The sequence below is a fragment of the Polyodon spathula genome, chromosome 4, assembly GCF_017654505.1.
Source record: "Polyodon spathula isolate WHYD16114869_AA chromosome 4, ASM1765450v1, whole genome shotgun sequence".
Classification (NCBI taxonomy): Eukaryota; Metazoa; Chordata; class Actinopteri; order Acipenseriformes; family Polyodontidae; genus Polyodon; species Polyodon spathula.
This window is the reverse complement of record NC_054537.1, coordinates 24,795,025-24,813,663: the sequence shown is the minus strand read 5'-3', so window position 1 is coordinate 24,813,663 and position 18,639 is coordinate 24,795,025. Positions and strand designations below refer to the sequence as shown.

General features: G+C 38.5%; 1 protein-coding gene across 4 annotated transcripts in view; it reads left to right on the top strand.

Annotated features, from left to right (window-relative positions):
* Window positions 1-18,639, top strand: part of LOC121314347 (nuclear receptor coactivator 2-like) — a 114,270-nt gene that overhangs the window by 75,088 nt on the left and 20,543 nt on the right. For all 4 annotated transcript variants that reach the window (XM_041247497.1, XM_041247496.1, XM_041247499.1 and 1 more), the window contains exons 5-11: window positions 2,707-2,810; window positions 7,195-7,372; window positions 8,278-8,466; window positions 9,860-9,961; window positions 10,829-10,969; window positions 11,518-11,665; window positions 12,799-14,086. In XM_041247497.1, the coding sequence (XP_041103431.1) occupies window positions 2,707-2,810; window positions 7,195-7,372; window positions 8,278-8,466; window positions 9,860-9,961; window positions 10,829-10,969; window positions 11,518-11,665; window positions 12,799-14,086 (2,150 nt within the window). The remainder of the gene's footprint in view (window positions 1-2,706; window positions 2,811-7,194; window positions 7,373-8,277; window positions 8,467-9,859; window positions 9,962-10,828; window positions 10,970-11,517; window positions 11,666-12,798; window positions 14,087-18,639) is intronic.

The following is an 18,639-nucleotide window of genomic DNA, read 5'->3' as shown; positions in this document are numbered from 1 at the left end:
CAAATTTAACATACTTACATTTTAAAACTAACAAACAAAAAATCAAGGTATGGTACTTCTTTATTTTATTTTTTATTTTGCTAGCTATTGTTATTATAGCATTAGCCCTGTGATTCATTTCTGAATAGTTAATAAATAAGTAAATAAATAAATAAATCTGTGTTTTTAAGATTGGTCATCAGTGGCCAAGGACACTTAATCCATCAAAGACTAGCAGAGGAGTGTTGAAAGTATAGCAGCCCTTCAGCAGCCCCTTGCATTGAGCTGGAAACAAAGCAACTAGGCAGGGCTGAGCTGGGATTGGCTGTGTGCGACTCTGTCAGCACTTTGAACAAAACCTATTACCTTAACAGAGAGATAGACAGAAAGGGAGTGAAAGAGCACACACACAGTACAGTTAGCAGCCCAGCCATGCTCCCTCTGAGTACCCAGTGAATAATTACACCCTGAAAAAAAAAAAAAAAAAGTGCAGCTGTGCTGTTTTGCTATGCACTGCAGGAGATTTCATCAGCCCAGTGATATATAGAGCATTAATGTTACAGATAAACACATTTGGAGAGCACAGGAAGGGCCCTGCTTTTTCGTTGTATGCTGTTGTCTAATGAAAGGGGAATATGCTGCAATCCTAGCTTAGCCATATGGCAGATTTTCTAATTTTAGTTGAGTGCAGATGTGCAGTTGGCTTTCTGTGGTTGACTTTATCTCCCAGAACCCATTTAAGACACTGTATGTTTCGCAGTGTACACTGGCACCTTATGTGTAATAAGATCACGCCTTGTTTTATTCTGTAACACAAAGTTAAAAATAATAAAGTCCGTATTAAAGAAATAGTCAGATAATACAGTGAGATGCACAATTTGAATTGCATGTGTTCTGCACAGGGTTTGGGGTTTTACACATCATTTTTTTAGGCTAATATTAGCTTGCATGCAATACAAAAACAAACAGTAAAAGTAGCATATTTGTACAATCCTGCTGATAGAGGCCATGCATGTGGATTCAGTAGTAAAAAATGTGATTGTGTCAGTAAAGAAGATGGTTGTCCATATGTTAAAACTGCTGGGCTAGATCCACATGTACAGTACCAGTTAAAAGGCTGAGTGCACCTGCTTGAAACCAGGTTTTTCATGATTATATATGCTCGTAACTGTATAAACTTGTCTATAAACACTTAATATTTCATTATATGATCCGTGTACTTATATAAGCTGATAATCATAAGTGAACTGCATTCAAAAATTTTATTTTTAAATGAAAATGTAAATCTTGTCAATTTCAATGAAGTGGTCACCCAAAGCAAGGGGATTTCAGTCTGAAGCCCAAGTCAGTTAAAAGTCTGAAATGTGTATAACAAGATGTTAGAACACTGGCCTAAGTATAAAAGTGTCTTTGTTAGATGTTCTCTGAGTTAACTAGCATGTTACCTAATTAACCTTTTGTCACCAATTATTGTTAACAAGTGAGGGTCCATGATTACTATAAATATAGGTAGCATAGGCACAAGTTTGTCATTCCTAATTGTAAGGGATTAGAAAATGGCAAAATACACTCAGTTAAGCAAAGAAAAAAGACAGTCTGTAATTACTTTAAGAAATGAAGGTCAATCTTTAAGACAAATCGCAAGAACTTTGCAAGTGTCTGTAACTGCAGTGGCCAAGACCATCAAACGATTTGAAGAAACTGGCACTCGCGAGGACTAAACAAGGTCAGGCAGGCCAAGGGTGAACTCAGAATCAGACAGCAAGTTCTTTCGAGTCACAAGTCTGCGAAACCGGCGATTAAAGTTGTGCAAGAACTATCTGGCGAAGAAGGAAAGTGAAGGACAACTCAATCTAATGACCTGGCCTGCCCAGTCTCCAGACCTCAATCCCATAGAACTTGTATGGGACGAACTGGACAGAAGAGTCAAAGCAAAGCTACCCACAAGTGCCCTACATCTCTGGGAATTGCTGCAGAAGAGCTGGGAAGACATGCCTGGTGATTTCATGCTGAAACTTGTTAACCGAATGCCTCGTGTTTGTGAGTCTGTTATTAAGGCAAAGGGTGGCTATTTTGAGGAATCCAAGATTTAGAGGCAATTTTCAATTTTCTTGAACATTACTTTGATACTCCTTATGTTTTGCTTTGTATATTGTAACATTTGTTTTCATTTTCAAGTATTTACAGAAACGTATACGACGTAAAACATTGTCAATTATGAAAAAAAACTAGTTTCCAGCAAGTGTTCTCAAACTTTTGACTGGTACTGTAAATTAATGTATAAAACATAAAACAGGTTAAGGATGTTAAGCAGCATAGTAAGCATTTAGGTCACATTTGTAGTTGATTGGCTATAATATCATGCTCCTTAGTGTTTTGCAATTTTATTGTGCAGCGCCATGGGATGCCTTGGCATTAAGAACGTCATTTAAGAGTAATTTGTATCGTAGCACTGCAGAGGGGCTGGACTGAGTCCCTTTCTTTATTCCAAATGCACTGTGGGATTCTCACATTAATAATTGGAAAGCTCTCTACTTCACAGAATCCACAATAAGGGAGCTAATTTCTCACCCAGATTGGACTTTTAAAATAGAACCTTCAAGCCTTTAAAATAAATTAGGGTCAAGCACTACTGTTCATCTTTTAGGAGGTTTTTCTTTTGTGAAAAATCAGTAATGTGTGGAGTAATGTGCCAAGTAAAATGTACCAATTCCTGTTTTATTGCAGAACAAGCTGCTGCAGCCAATGAAGAGGAGGTGCAAAAGGCTGATGTGTCGTCGACAGGCCAAAGTGTTATTGACAAAGATGCCCTTGGACCAATGATGCTTGAGGTGAGAGCACGCTTTCGGGATTCACGCCTGCCCTTTACAGGCCTCTTTTTTTTCCAATTAGGAGCACCAGTAGTAATCTTTAACAGCCCTTGTAATGTTTTGAGTATAAATCCAAGGCCTAGAGTAGTGATGCCACATTAGCAGCAGCTATCAACATCCAAGGGGAATGCATACATAGAAAAGAAGGGCATTCTCTTTAAGTCACATCTAGGTCTTTTTTTTTTTTTTTTTTTTTTTTTTACCTACATGTGACCTACATGACCTGATGTCATTGCATTGACCCCAACTGAGTGGTATCTGTCTGTGTGGATGATATTTTATTAGTAGTTCATGCAAACTAGCTTACATTACTTTCTGAAACATAACTGAACGATTCTTGACGTTAATGGGTTAATAACACTATGTAACACAATTTTTGTTCCTGGGTAGTAAGTGTTATTTCCTAATTGCTTGTAACTCAAAAGTATAGAAAATGGCTGCTATTCCACACAAACTTTGTTTTTGTGACCAGGACAGTGATATTTTGAAATTTACCTATTTCCAACAAGAAAACGGACAAATTTGTGTCTTTTCGTTCACATAAAGTCAGAAAAAAAACAACATATGAATCCAAATTAACATGTATTCATACTAAAGTAATACAAAAATGACTACAAAAGATTTAGAAGTGAGTAGTTACTGTAAATCACTTTCACGAATCAGCCCCCAAATGTAGTCTCCCATCATGTTCTCGTTATACTATCCTTGGTAGCGACGTTCAAAGTCCAGTATATCCTGGTGGAAGCGCTCGCCTTGTTCCTCCGAGTACGCTCCCATGTTCTCCTTGAATTTATCAAGATGAGCATCAAGGATATGGACTTTGAGGGACATCCTACAGCCCATTGTGCCGTAGTTCTTCACCAGAGTCTCAACCAGCTCCACATAGTTTTCGGCCTTGTGATTGCCCAGGAAGCCCCGAACCACTGCGACAAAGCTATTCCAAGCCGCTTTCTCCTTACTAGTGAGCTTCTTGGGGAATTCATTGCACTCCAGGATCTTTTTTATCTGTGGTCCGACAAAGACACCGGCTTTGACCTTTGCCTCAGACAGCTTAGGGAAGAAGTCTTGAAGGTACTTGAAGGCTGCCGACTCCTTATCTAGACCTCTGACAGATTGTTTCATAAGGCCCAATTTGATGTGCAGTGGTGGCATCAGCACCTTCCGGGGTTCCACAAGTGGCTCCCACTTGACGTTGTTCCTCCCCACAGAGAACTCGGTCCGCTGTGGCCAGTCCCGCCTGTGGTAGTGCGCCTTGGTGTCTCTGCTGTCCCAAAGGCAAAGATAGCAGGGAAACTTGGTAAAACCGCCTTGGAGACCCATCAGGAATGCCACCATTTTGAAGTCTCCTATGACTGGTTACAGGCGTTTCCGATTGCCTCGAACAGACTGGTCACATTGTGGCAGAAGCAGAGCCCATCTTGACGGGTGAAGAAGCTGGAAAAAAGTTGGTGACGCTATCTCTGATCTGCGACTTGCACACTTTCATCCAACAAGTTCCACTGCTTGAGCCTAGACGTCAAAAGCTCGGCATTGGACTTGGTGAGACCAAGATCTCTAATAAAGTCGTTGAGGTCTTTTTGGTTGGGGTAGTATGGGTTTTTCTCCTCAGCTCCACCTCTGAAATTGTCATCTGGATCTACAACGTCTTCCTTGCTCTCTGACTTGCTGTTCTCTTCTGAAGACGGCTGCTCTGTCCGGACGAGTGGGTACGGGGAGCTCATGGCAGTGTGGCACCGGGGCAATGGATGAAGGAAGGTCCGGATACGTGATAGCAGGTGCATTCTTGCCAGTCCGACGTTTGGAAGGGTCCACCATGCAGAAGTAGCAGTTGCTTGAGTGGTCAGTGGGTTCCCGCCAAATTCTTGGGATAGCGAACTTCATGGCTCTCTTTTCCCCTCTGTACCATCCTACAAAAATAAATTTATTTCACCCATGACTAATGTGTAAGAGATTCTCACAACATTTTTCATATGATATATTTTTTCAATAACATTGAAAATTGTAAAACATTTTAAAATTAAAAACTTTTACAATTTTAAGAATTAACAAATTTTATAACATAAAATTCTGAGCAACAATTGTCCATCTTACTCCAGAGTTTTTTTTTTTGCAGTGCTCTCAGGTGAAATGAGGTGCCCAGGGTTTGTCTTGATCCCCGACAGACATGCTGAAATATGCCTTGTAGGCCTCGCACATCTTAGCAGATGCTTCCACGGAGTACTTTTTCACTCTTGTCTCGATAAATTGGCTGCAGACATAGCAAAATGCGTCTGCCGGATGCTTGCAGCCTCTTGATGCCATCTCAGAAAAATGCAGATATGTATACACTTAGGCAGCTGGAACTAAACTGAACTGGTGGGCTTAAGGCCCCTGTATTTATACTAGTATTTATATTACTGGAAAGTTCTAGAAAGTTCTAGAAGTTACTCCAAGTTTACTCAGCACTGAATCTATCTGGAATGTTCTGGAAAATAGGTTAATTTCAAAATATCACTGTCCTGGTCACAAAAGCAAAGTTTGTAGGGAATAATAGCCATTTTCTATACTTTTGAGGCATAAGCAATTAGGAAATAACACTTACTTCCCAGGAACCAAAAAAAAAAAAAAAATTGTTACACGGTGTAATGAAAGCTGGCACATTTGCAAATCATATTTTTTTTTTTTTTTTTTTTAGAAATTGCTGTAAAAATGGAAAGTATAATAGTAGGTGGTTGGATTGTTTGTTAAGCATTGAAACACAACATGTTAAAGCTATCAGTGTAACCCAATAAACATTAAAGCCTTCTTAATCTTGTTTAGTTTTCTCCTGTTTTAGTATCTAATCTGTTCTGTCAGTTGATTTTTTTAGGCTGTGTGGGCAAACTTCACTATATAGACATACAACTACTACTAAATATACTATTTTCTGCTTGTAGTGTTGTCTTCTGATGTGTGTGAGGCAAGGGAAGTGCAATCCCTTCATGCAAGGGCAGTCATTGGCATGATTTAAAAAGCTCTGGGTGACAAAGAGCAGCCAAAGTAAACCCACTGATTGCTCTTTACTCTCAGTGGTCATAAACAGTCAGATAAATTAGTCTGCATGGCTGTAGAATGGATAGATGCTAAACACTGCCGCCTTGTCAAAATGTTTTCGCTGTTTTTACAACACCCTCCGCAAACCATGAAAAGCTTAGTGTTTTCCAAAGTGGAGTATTGGTGCCGATAGGATTGTTAAGACAGCTTTAGATCTCCGGATACTGTGTAGCAACTTTGTCTGGTAAATTGAGCTCTTTTCTTCACTTGTTTGTTTAAGCCAAGAGTCTTTTGTGGTGAAAGATCTTTTATTTATTTATTTATTTTTAACTATTATTTAAACTATGCATTGTGAAAGGCTGAAATTCAACAGTTTTGCAAACAAGAATTTGAAACTCAAAAAAATGTGTTCTAGCTTCTAATCTAAACAGTGGGGGACTGAAATGCTGCCACTTTTTAATCTTACTGTAACCTGAACTATACAATAAAAACAGTAAAAAGTTCTGCTGATGTTTTTATAAAAACATATGCCTTGCCAAACACCAACTTGGCATTAATGCACAAGTACAGTGTATTGCAGCATCACTTAGAGGTGTTTCTGAAAGGGTAAGAAGGCCTATAAAGGGGATTCCTGCTAGAATGTAATAGTACATGTCAATTGGGTAAAGAAAGTCAAATGAAAAACATATTTTACCTTTGTGTTTTAGCTGTCTCTTTAGACACTAGTGCGCATTAACTAATTTTACAATCATTTAGTTGTGGCAGGATATTTTTTTAATTGGTTTGGCCACAACTGCATGTCATAAAATATATGAGGCCATTTATCGTGATTGGAATTTCCATAGGGAATGATGCCATTTGATGAGGTAATTGAAACCAGCTTTTATGTAATGGCTGACTTGGGGCCATATTCATTCAATTATATTGCCCTAGTTTGTACAATCATCTGGTGCTTGTGGCCATGGCCTGTTACAGGGAGCAGTGGTTTTAAACTATGTGGTATTTACAGATGCAGCTCTCTGATCTGCTCGCTCTCTCTCTCTCTCTCTCTCTCTCTCAGCTGTTTGAGGTTGCTGTGCTGTCACACAAACAGAACATCCTTCTGTAAATACTGGTGTTTAAAAGTACTTTGGTATTGCTGAATTAATTTTTTTTTTTTATTTTAATTTTTTGCAAATTAAGTCAGGGACACACAAGGTTAAACAGAGTGGCTAAAGGTTAAAATTGTTAAGAACAGCTCTTTTTTTTTTGTATGCATGTGTTGTAGGGAGGTATATCACAAATGATGATGGATTCATTCATTTATTTATGCATTTTTATTTCCATCTCGCAGGCCTTAGATGGGTTCTTCTTTGTAGTGAACCTCGAGGGAAACATTGTGTTTGTGTCTGAGAATGTGACCCAGTACCTGAGGTACAACCAGGAGGAGCTCATGAACACCAGTGTGTACAGTGTCCTGCACGTGGGGGATCATGCAGAGTTCATCAAAAACCTGCTGCCTAAATCTCTAGGTAAGGGCTCCAGCACAGCATTGCAAGACTGTATTATACACCACAATTACTTGCTTGTTTATTGCTTTTGTATTTATGTATCGCTCTGTTTCCTTTTCATTCACATGTGTTTTTTTATTTTTTATTATTGAGTCTTTTTTTTTTGTAGTTTTGTATCCTCACTGTGTCACTGTTGGCTTTCATATTTAGTACTCTTAATTTTCTGTCCCATTTTTTGTTTTCTGTAACAATTATTTAGTAATTGATTGTCCTATGTAGCGACTGATAGTCCTATCAGAAGCCCCATGTTGAAAGTGCTATTTTGTGCTGGTGTTTATGTGGCAGGGTTAAACCCACAGTCATTGCTCTGCAGCACGAATGCAGTTCTTCCCCCTTCATACTGTTTTGTGCATAGCTGCTGTCATCTGCTGAGTAAAATGAATAGCTACGGAATGTTACTGCAGTGCCAGATTTCAAAAAGTAAATCATTGCAGCAAATGCATTTTATCATATGGGTATTGTTTCCTGATGATATGAGTGGGGTTGTTTTAGACACCTGTAGGTTGCAAGAAATTGACACTGTTTATCAAGATTTAAATAATGCATTTGCTTGTGGTTTTTGTGGTTTGCATGCAGTTAGTCTGTGATAAATAGTTGTAAAATAGGTTATGGCCAACTATCTTCAAAGGAGAAATTTTCTCAAATGTGTTTGTTTATTTGAAAACCCTAAAATTCATCAGTGTATGTGAAAAAGACACTTTTCAGCATTAACATTTTGCACAGGTTTTAATGCTTATATTTTAGTGAGGTGATGTTGTGCTATCTTGTCTATATAAATGTACCTTGCCATTACTCTCCACTTGGAGACCTAATTTCTCTAAATTTGCATCCCCTTTTTTTTTTTTTTTTTTTTTTTTTTTTTTAAGTGAATGGGGTACCCTGGCCAAACGAGAACCCGCGGAGGAACAGCCACACGTTTAACTGTCGGATGCTGGTCAAACCTCCCAGTGACTCAGACGAGGAGGGCCATGACAACCAGGAAGCGCATCAGAACTACGAAACTATGCAGTGTTTTGCTGTCTCCGAACCAAAGTCCATCAAAGAAGAAGGAGAAGGTGAAATTGTCGACCAAATGAAATACAATATCAGTATGAAAACACTAGCCTAAATATTTGTATACCTGACTTACAAGTTTGGCAAATTTAAGCATGGTGCTACAAACAAGCATTGAATTATTATTTTTGTGTAAAGGGCAATAAGTCAACTATTATACTTTTCCAGATATTTCATTGTGCATGTAACCCACAGGAAATATTGGGCAACTGAAAGTGTCACAGAGTCCAAGCACCTTTTAAGTAATCACATGGTCCAGAGCTAGAGAGACACACCAGGAGGCAAAGAGCAAAGGGAGCCAAATGAACCTCAGGGTTACACTTTACATCTCCTTCTGTAACTGCTGGTCCTCCTTTTAAATAACTGCACAGTCCTTAACCCTGACCTGAAATGGGGAACCCTTTAATTATACTGTGTGTTCTTTTTTCTGTTCTGTGGGACCTTTTGGAAATGAGTTTTGCTGTTTTTATTTGGCCCGTTTGCAGATTGTTTCCTGCCAGGTACTGTCACAGCTTTTCCTTTCAGCTTTGATGCCATTCGTGGCCATGTGCCAAAAATCAATACAAAAAAAAAAAAAAAAAAACACTCGAGGTGTTAAGAGGAAGGGAGCCAGCTAATATCAAAACACTAATCAGAGATTTACCACCGTACAGCGAAGCAGCTGCTAAAAAGTAGTTAAGTCAGCACGAGAAAATAACTAAATAAATGTTTTTATTCCCAAAATAACACAAGTATATGTAGGGTGGGTTACAGGGTGGATTGATTTAGGCAAAAAAATGATACTGAAGTCACTTAACCCCCTTGAGCTAGCAGTGCTGGTTGGCTGTCAAAAAATAAATAAAGGATTAGTTGGCCACTCTAAAATAACTACCTGTCCAGTGCAACACAACCAGGAGAAGTCCTTTATATATAACAGTGTAGTATAATGAGATAAAATGTGAAGGTCACTCTTCATCATTTTACAGATGTACACATTTTTTCTACACCAGCAAACCACTTTTTGCACTAAGAATCCTGGATAAAGATAAGATTAGTACCAGCAAAAAAAAATGTATGGCTGTAGCATAAATTAACCACTGAAAAATGCTCAAAGGTACACACAGTATCGTCTTCTATTAAGTGCTCTCTATTTAAAATGCACAGGTGCAGAGACAGGTGCAAAACAGTATAAGCTGGACTCTTCCAGTAATGATCAGTGGCTCGTACATCTAGCCCCTATAATACGATTTGGTATTCACCATCCTGATTGTGAGCTTTTCTGATAATCATCTCCATTACAAGGCTGCTACTTTTCCATGGCAACTGCACATGTTGTCCTCTATTAGTAAATGGAGACAGCAATTGGAAATGAATGTCAATTACCTGCTATTAGAAAAATGTTCTGTTCCATTACAGATTTGCAGTCCTGTTTGATATGTGTTGCAAGACGAGTTCCTATGAAGGAAAGGCCAGTCCTTCCAACTCATGAGAGCTTTACCACGAGGCAGGATCTGCAAGGTAAAGTCGATACAGGGATAGGTTTGGAAAGCATAAAGGGTAATTTTGATTCATAAACATATTTAGTGGGTTTCAGAGCTGAATTAATACATACTTCATAATACATAATTAATAAATAAAACAAAACATTTGTGTTACTGAGCTTTAATAAATAAGTCAAGTTAATTTAAGCACCTTCACATTCACCTTTAGTTTCCTTTTAAAATGAAAACAAATGAATGAGTTAAAGTATAAACTAAGCACTGGGATACATCTTTGTGAATGTGGTTCATAATATCATATACTCTACCTTTGTAATTAAGGCTGTAGTGACTGTCACTGTTCTATGAATGGTAAGTAGTCATTGATGCACTCTTAATGGGGAGGGTTGGCACTGCAAACAAGGATTAATCAGAATCAGGCAAGCTTGCCTTGTTGCACTTCTGTGGACTACTGTTCCCTGGTTTATAGTGAAGCACTTTTGTTTTTTGGTTCCACTGGACAATAACTAGGTCCTTATCTGTCCTGGCAGTGTTCAGTGGATGTCATTGAGAGGAATGTCGTGTTTAAAAAATGACTGCAGGCATGTTTAGTTTATTTGTACTTTGTTTCCGAATCAATTCCTGCTGCCACTCATAACTTGAGAAGTTCCCTGCATGACGTCAACCCACTGCCAGACAAAGAACTGGTCAAAACAAACTTATCAAGCTGTGAAACATGGGTCTCCTTCAGTGTAGTCCCTTGCCCCAGATAGCCTCTTGCTGACTGGTTGTCCCCTACTGTGGTCCTGCACATGGAGTACTTGTTATTAGTCTGCTGTAGTACCTGATACACTTCAGTCTGCTCCTAGGTAGGGTATTTCCTAACTTGCTTCCTCTCTGACACTAGGCAAGATTACATCACTAGACACAAGTTTGTTACGAGCCTCAATGAAACCTGGCTGGGAGGACTTGGTGAGACGATGCATTCAGAGGTTTCACCTGCAGAACGACGGGGAAATGTCATTCGCCAAGCGGCATCATCAAGAAGGTAACAAGTGCATTAGCGTCAACTGAAGTCTCTGTGTTTTAATTTTTAAAAATATTTTATGAAAAAGGTTGATTTTGTTTTTATCTATGTCAATAATATACACAGTGCACTATGTAGTTTTATTTATCAAATGTTAAAAAACTGTAAACCATAATGTCACACACATTAGGGCCATTCTTTCCGACTTTTTTTTTTTTTCTCTTTTCAAAGAGGTAAAACACCTGTTCATTTTGCAAAACTAAAACCAAACAACAGTCATATACTTCAAGTCCTCCATAAGCGATTTTGATTTGAATCTCGTTGTGTAACATTATGTTTTTCTTCTTTTAAAAAAAAAAGTAAAATAAAATTTCTAAAAAAAAAACAGCTGTTCACTTAAAAAAAAAATGAAGAAAAAAACCCTTGGGGGGGGGGGGGGGGGCATAATGTAGTAATACTGCTTTTGTTTCTGAATTTCAGAGCACTGTTAAATAATGAATGTGTACAGTTTTATTTTGACAAATTTAATTACCTTTTTATTTTTTTATTATTCTTTTTATGATACCAAGTTCTGAGACAAGGACAAGCTTTCAGTCCCACGTATCGGTTCTCTCTGTCCGACGGCACCATTGTCACTGCCCACACAAAGAGCAAACTTGTGCGATTTCCAACCACAAATGAGCCGCAGCTTTATATGTCACTACATATTCTACAAAGGTAAATTTCATTCTCTATCACATTTTGAAATCCAGCAGCTTGAAATAGTTTCTTTTTAAAACCACAGGGCATGTTTTTAATTTTCCAAGATGCATTTTTTTACAGTCTAAAATTAAAACAAAAACAATGACAAAATTGTATAGAAATTGGATGTGAAACGACAAGTTGTCAGGTGACCTGGAAATGTACACCTTAAAACATTTAATTTCATTTAAGTATAATCATGTTTGTTGTATTTTTGATGTTAGAATGCAGATTCTGCACAGTGATGTCTTTGTTCTTTCACTTCGTGGAAATTGCCAAAGCACATTTAAAATGCGTAACTGCTAGCAGGGAAATCCTGAACCGGAACAAGAATTATAGAAAAATGTTTGTAGTCAATATTGTGATAGTATCTCAAACTACAAACTTTATTTAACCCTCCTATTAGGTTTTAGGTCTATTTGACCCGACTAGTTTCCAATTAGCTTAAATGCTATTTTTTCTTTTGATTTTCTGTATAATATTTTATGACTTTTCTTAAGTTGGGGTCATGATCGAATACACAGAAAACAGAACCTTTGAGTTGTTTATTTTTTTAGAACAGGTGATGTATACAAATAAGATGTTTCGGGTCACTGTGACCCGTGGCATTTATCTATGTAGATTTGTGTGCAGGAATAAAACAAACTTCTTTAATTTGTTATTTTATTATTATTATTATTATTATTATTATTATTATTATTATTATTATTATTATTATTATATTTGTATTATTACCTGTGGAAATAGCTGCACCTGTCTGGAGATACTTATAAACAAAAAAACAATCAAACAATATATATCTACAAGGCAGAGTCTAATTTTCTCTGTCAGTATTGCAACAGCATCTCACTGGTAAAGACATTCCAAAAAAGGAGCTCCCAGGCTGGCAGTCAAACAAGTTTTATGACAGCTCCTGGACTAAAAGAGCATAAAAGAGTAAAACCTTTGCAAATAAAAACTTTTAATCAATTTAAGGCTGTTTTAAATCAGTTTGAAATTGCATCTGGTCAATATGACCCAAAACATAACAGGTGTACCTAAATGCTGAACTTAATAGGAGGGGTAAAGTTTATTTTCAATTTTTTTCTTCTCTCATTTTGATGTTGCAGAGAGCAGAATGTTTGCGGGATGAACAAGGATATGCCGGGACAAGCCATAGGAAAGCAAATGAATTCTGTCACTTCAATGACCCCACCAACCCAGGGAGGCATGCCTGCTGGAATGCCAGGTCAGGATATGACTGTAAGCAGCAATACAAACTTCAGAGCTGTTGGCGGGCCGAAGGATCAGACTGTTATGGGGCAGATGCCGGGCAGTAGGTTTGGGTGCCAGGGAGTAATGAACCACTCTCCTGGCATGCAGGCGGCCACTCCTCAGGGTAGTAACTATGCACTCAAAATGAATAGCCCGTCGCAAAACAGTCCTGGCATGAACCATGGGCAGCAAAACTCAATGCTGTCTCCCAGGCACCGCGTCAGCCCCGGCGCGACGGGCAGCCCACGCATCCCCCCCACTCAGTTCTCCCCTGCAGGAAGCTTGCACTCGCCAGCAGGACTGTGCAGCAGCACAGGAAACAGCCATAGCTATACCAGCAGTTCCCTTAATGCACTTCAGGCCCTCAGTGAAGGCCATGGGGTCACCATCGGGCAGTCTTTAAGTTCACCCGACAGGAAATTAGGTAATGCGCAGAGTTCTCCCATAAACATCAGCCCTCACCCGCTGACCAAGATGAGCAGCTCAGACTTTAAAGAATCCTTTGGGTTGTTTGGGGATCAGGCCCCCTCAGAGACGAGTCAACAGGAGGGGAGCTGCCATCCTGGAGAGCAGAAGGACAATGGCGAAAATAGTCAATTCAGCAGCGGAGAGAGGACCGAGGCACAAAACCGACTGCATGACGGCAAGGGGCCCACAAAACTCTTGCAGCTGCTAACCACCAAGTCCAATCAGATGGAACCTTCTTCACCTTTACCAGGTACTAGCGGAGACTATAATAACAAGGACTCCATGGGCAATGCCATAGTAGGGGGCAACCAGTCGGTTGGAGGATCTCTGGGGCATGGAACTTCACTGAAGGAGAAGCATAAGATTTTGCACAGACTCTTACAAAACAGTAGCTGTTCTGACTTGGCCAAACTTACAGCAGAAGCCACAGGAAAAGACCTCAGCCAGGAAGGCAACAATACAGGTCCTGGCACCGAAATGACAATTAAACAGGAGCCAATGAGCCCCAAGAAGAAAGAGAATGCGCTTCTTCGCTATTTACTGGATAAGGATGATACTGGTTTACAGGAGAAAAACATTAATTTAGGGGAGAGCAAGATAGACCCTTGTAGTAGCACTAAGAAGTCAAACACAAAGACGGAGAAACAGGATCCGGGCTATGAGCGATCAGAACAGGTAAGGTTGATGTTTTCTAGTCATGTCTATATTTTACCAGTTTGATCTGAAGGGCTAGTGTTGATTTTTCTGCAAGATTCTTTTATAAAATGTGAACTTAGAGAAAGACAGTGCCATCCGTTACAGATCGATTTGGTTACGACAGGCAGTCCTGGGTCTCTATTAAAAATAAATAAATAAATACATAATATTGTTACAGGTTGAATGTTGTTCTTGTGATGTGTGCATGTTTTTATTGAGTAAGTATTCTTTTCTTTACAGTCTCTCATTTACAGTGGGGAAAAATTGGCAAATGTCTTTTGCCATTTAAAATTTGCTTTAAAAGAACAAACATCCAGAAGCTTCACACACTGACCCTCATTCCCAGTACCAATCACTACTTTTCCTATAACAAAGTGGTTTTCAATGTGCAGTACACAAAGTCAATTCATGAAACCTCTTGAGGCTGACGTGTACCTGTTGAAATATCTGAGCAATTGATGCATTTTCTACACTAAGGGGTAGATGTACTAAAGTATTGTGTCCGTCGCAATTGTTGCAAACCAGTTGGAAGTGTAGTGTGAAATGTACTAATCAGATGCAACACTGTTAGCATTATTTTAACGAATGCTTTGCAGCCACAGTTCTTATTTGCACTTTAGCCTTAAATGAATATATAATTGTGGGCGTTCCTGCAGAAATTTGTAAAAACAGGGTGGAGATGCAGTGCAAATGAGGGATCAAAAATACTGTAATGATGTACTAAAGCTGCGGGCAGGGCCGGATTAACCTTTTGTGGGCCCCCATTTCATTGTGAAATCATTGTAAAAGACAGGAGATCGACACAGAACTTGTTCTTGACACATAATGTTTTTTTTTGTTGTTTTTTAGCTCAGCTTAAATATTTTTTCATCATTGTCTTAGTCACTAGTTCTTCCTCCATGCTTACTGTCCCGCTCTGCCTCCTCACCCATGCCTGCAGCAGAGCATGCACACGCTATATACTGGTATAGTACGCTTAAAACACTTGCGCAAAAAAACACTCTGGGGAGCATTTTTAGTGTACTTTCAAAACACTCACTTCAAAAAAGGTTTGGTTACATTCATAACACTACTTAGTTTAAAACAACACAGTACATGCTTTCAAAAGACTCTCAAGCTCAAAACACTCTACAGTACATTAAGATCAAAGCATTTACGGTGCATTTTACAGTTGTGTTATTACATTTGTATTTTCACCAAACGTTTTTCAGCTAAAACTAACTGAATTAACCAACATAAATATGTACTAATAGAAACTGTAACTGTACAAACATACTGTATCAAAATAGTTGAAATACAAAGCAAACAAAAAATAAAAATTACCAAAATTAACTATATATAAAAAAAAAAAAAACTACTGCATCCAGAAAAATACTCACAAACACACACACCATGTACACAGTAAATTGGAATCTATGGCTAACGGATGACCTTGTTTCAAGCATCCTGGTTTTGAGTTATTTTGCTACAAAAACAACAATCATTCTCAAGGGATTACAAATGTTTTTGCTGTACAACATGTTTTGAATGTTATCTTGTTAAATAACTTTTTTTATGAACAAAAAAAAGTTTAATATTATAACAAATATTAACATACTTTTGTGTACCTTGTGTTTGTACGTTAGTTGGCCATCTGTAATGAAAAAAACGCTTCCAATGTACCCTTTAAGTGCACCTGGATATTTCCCGTTTGATAAATAACTGGATATTTCTTGAAAGTTGCACACAGCGTTTTTATTCTTTGAGTTATTATTTCAGGAACAAGTTGGGCCCTTGTCAAGGATATAATATTGGCTCTCAAATGCAGTAAGTGTGGCCTCTGCAATATTTGGATGAAAGAACATAACATACTTTTAAAGCAGGCTATTTCTGTTCTTCCTGATCTAAAATCAGACCAGTAAAAATCCAAATGCTATTGCTGGTGGAGTTACAGGTATCTGGTTATTTAAAACAAACCACAACAGGTTTGGTTACACTTGCTTCTACAGTAACTGCAGTTTTTCAAATTAATATATAATATTTAAAAAACACTAAACAATGTGGGGTGACTTTTGCAGATGCATTTCAGTGGGATTGTTTTATTCAGAAGTACTACAGTATGTTACTTTTATTTAGAGTTTCACACACTGTGACCACAGTGCCACTACAGTCCTATAAAAATCATGAACCATATGGCTACAAAATTCAATATAGCAGGGATTGCAGTTAATGGCAGTCTTGTTGCCTGTGACTGCCAGAAAGTCCCCTGAGCGCCCAGGATCCTGGCTGGCTGTCAGGCTTTATTTTCCCAGCTTTGAGACCTATAGAGCCCTTTTTAAAGACACAGGAATTCGAATTGATTTGAGATGTGAGCTTTATATGGCTGTAAATGGTTGAAAGTCAGTAATCCTGGGATTAATGATATTTGTTGCATCATTTTATTTTGAAATGCTTCCATGGTACAAATAACTTACTTTAATTAACCTAATCAATCAAAAAAGTAAATGTGGAAGTTGAAGCAGCTTGTGTTGCCATAACTGGAGAGTTCCTTACCTGGAAATTTAACTGATCAAAAAAACAGTGAAAGCTCTCAATTCAGTAGGATGCATTTTACTTTCATTGATTTGCACGTGTAAGCGTTCTTTTGTGGAACTTTTATTGTTTTTTGGGCAGGATTTTGGTTTTATAATCATGAAACCATGTTTTCCGGATCCTACTTTGTCCACATACTATGCAAGGAAGATGGGTCAAATGTTCAAATATAAAATATCAGCTGTGCCTTCTGTAGTGTTAAGGAGTTTCCATTCTGAGAGCAAAAATATGGGCTGTTGTAAATAATTGCCCCCAAAGTTGCACCCACTGATGCCCGGTTTTTTATTGCTATATTTTTGCTTAACCTAGTTAAAGGCCAAGTCGTAACATTTCCTTGTTTATCTTCAAAAGCGAAACTTTCTTTGAAGGGAATGGTGTGACATACAGCTACCCTAAAAATAACAACTTGCGTCGCTGAATCAGATCAGGGGTGGAAAGTCTAATGGTTTTGCTGTAATGTAAAGCTTAGTGCTCAGAGATGTCCTGTCCCCTTTTGAAGGTTTTAGAACTGGAATACCATTATTGCACGACGTTTGTGTAAAAGGATTGGAGGTCAGCAAGGATGTTCTGTTTATTCATCTTCATATGTACACATATTACCAACAAATTTCTGTATATTACAATTATTTATTTTAAAATCATGAAGAAAACTAAACTTACAGTTCAGGCACATTTACAGGCAACATATAGATATGTGCCGGTGATGGATAGGCTTGTTTTTATAAAACAAAACGGCACGTTGGCCAAAGCAAGACAAAAATACACACTGAACAAACACTAACTACAACAAGTATCACGCTGTATTAAGCCAGCACGAGTAACAATTGTTACTCTTTTTAGTTTCTCTGCTCCTTACATTCCTCCTCTAAACAACCAACCCAGAATGAGCGATCCATGCCTCTGTTATGCAGCTGTGCCTGGCTTGATTGCTGTTAAACCATTCAGTCATAGCCAGGCACAGTCTGCACGTGAACTGCTTTGGCAGGTAATCAGTTTTTCCCTGCCTATGTAGAACAACAGTGACCAAATACATACATTTAAATAATAATAATATAACACCCTGTCACCAATACATACATACATATAACATAAAATATGCACTGGGGCAGGTGCCGTACATATGTTTAGAGTTGTACAGTAAGTGCAAAAAACTGTAAGGGCACTGGCCACTCTTTGCTGTAGCATACAGTTGTCATCTTAGAGGTACACGGCTGGAATACAGTCACTTGGGGTATACATTATCAACACGTGGTGTGACTAGCCGTCATTGAGTAATTAATTGTACATGTTGAATTTATTGCCCCCTCCCCCACCAAATGACATAACAGCAGAGTTTATCATACATTTTAAAATAAAAGGTGTTCTACAACAGACCAACAACTTGTTTTAGAAATAGACATTATAAATGTCAGGTTTTATTTTATACAGTGTGCGTTGAGGAATTAACAGTGTCCCATTGATCCCATTGTTCACAAAAAAGCCCTGATCTGTAAGTAATGTTTCATGAGCAGAGACTTTGGTTCATGCGTCAGCAGCTGATACAGTTTCTGACTGATCTTATCACTCACCCTTCTCGCTCCTGTAAACAAAGTTTCTCACTGACTGAAAGGCTAAGTAACAGTTGAGTGAATGCTGATTACTATCCCTGTCTCCAGTAGGAGCAGTGCAGCAGTTTTGCATATGCCCTTGTCTACCAGCTTTTTCTGTATAGGGTCTTTTGTCAATTATGTGTACCTTTTGTTAAGGCAAACTGTCACCTTACTGTACAAAAGGCCCTTATTGTCCCACACTGGGAATGCATACCCCTGGTAACAGGCATATGGTGAAGCTACTCTTCTTGTTGTTTCTGTTAGGGCACTTTCACACCTAGTAAGTTTGACCCTTTGATGCAGATTGAGGTGCGGTTTGGTTAGCTTGGAGTGATATGGGAAACATCTGAGAACCACTTGAAATGGTCGTCT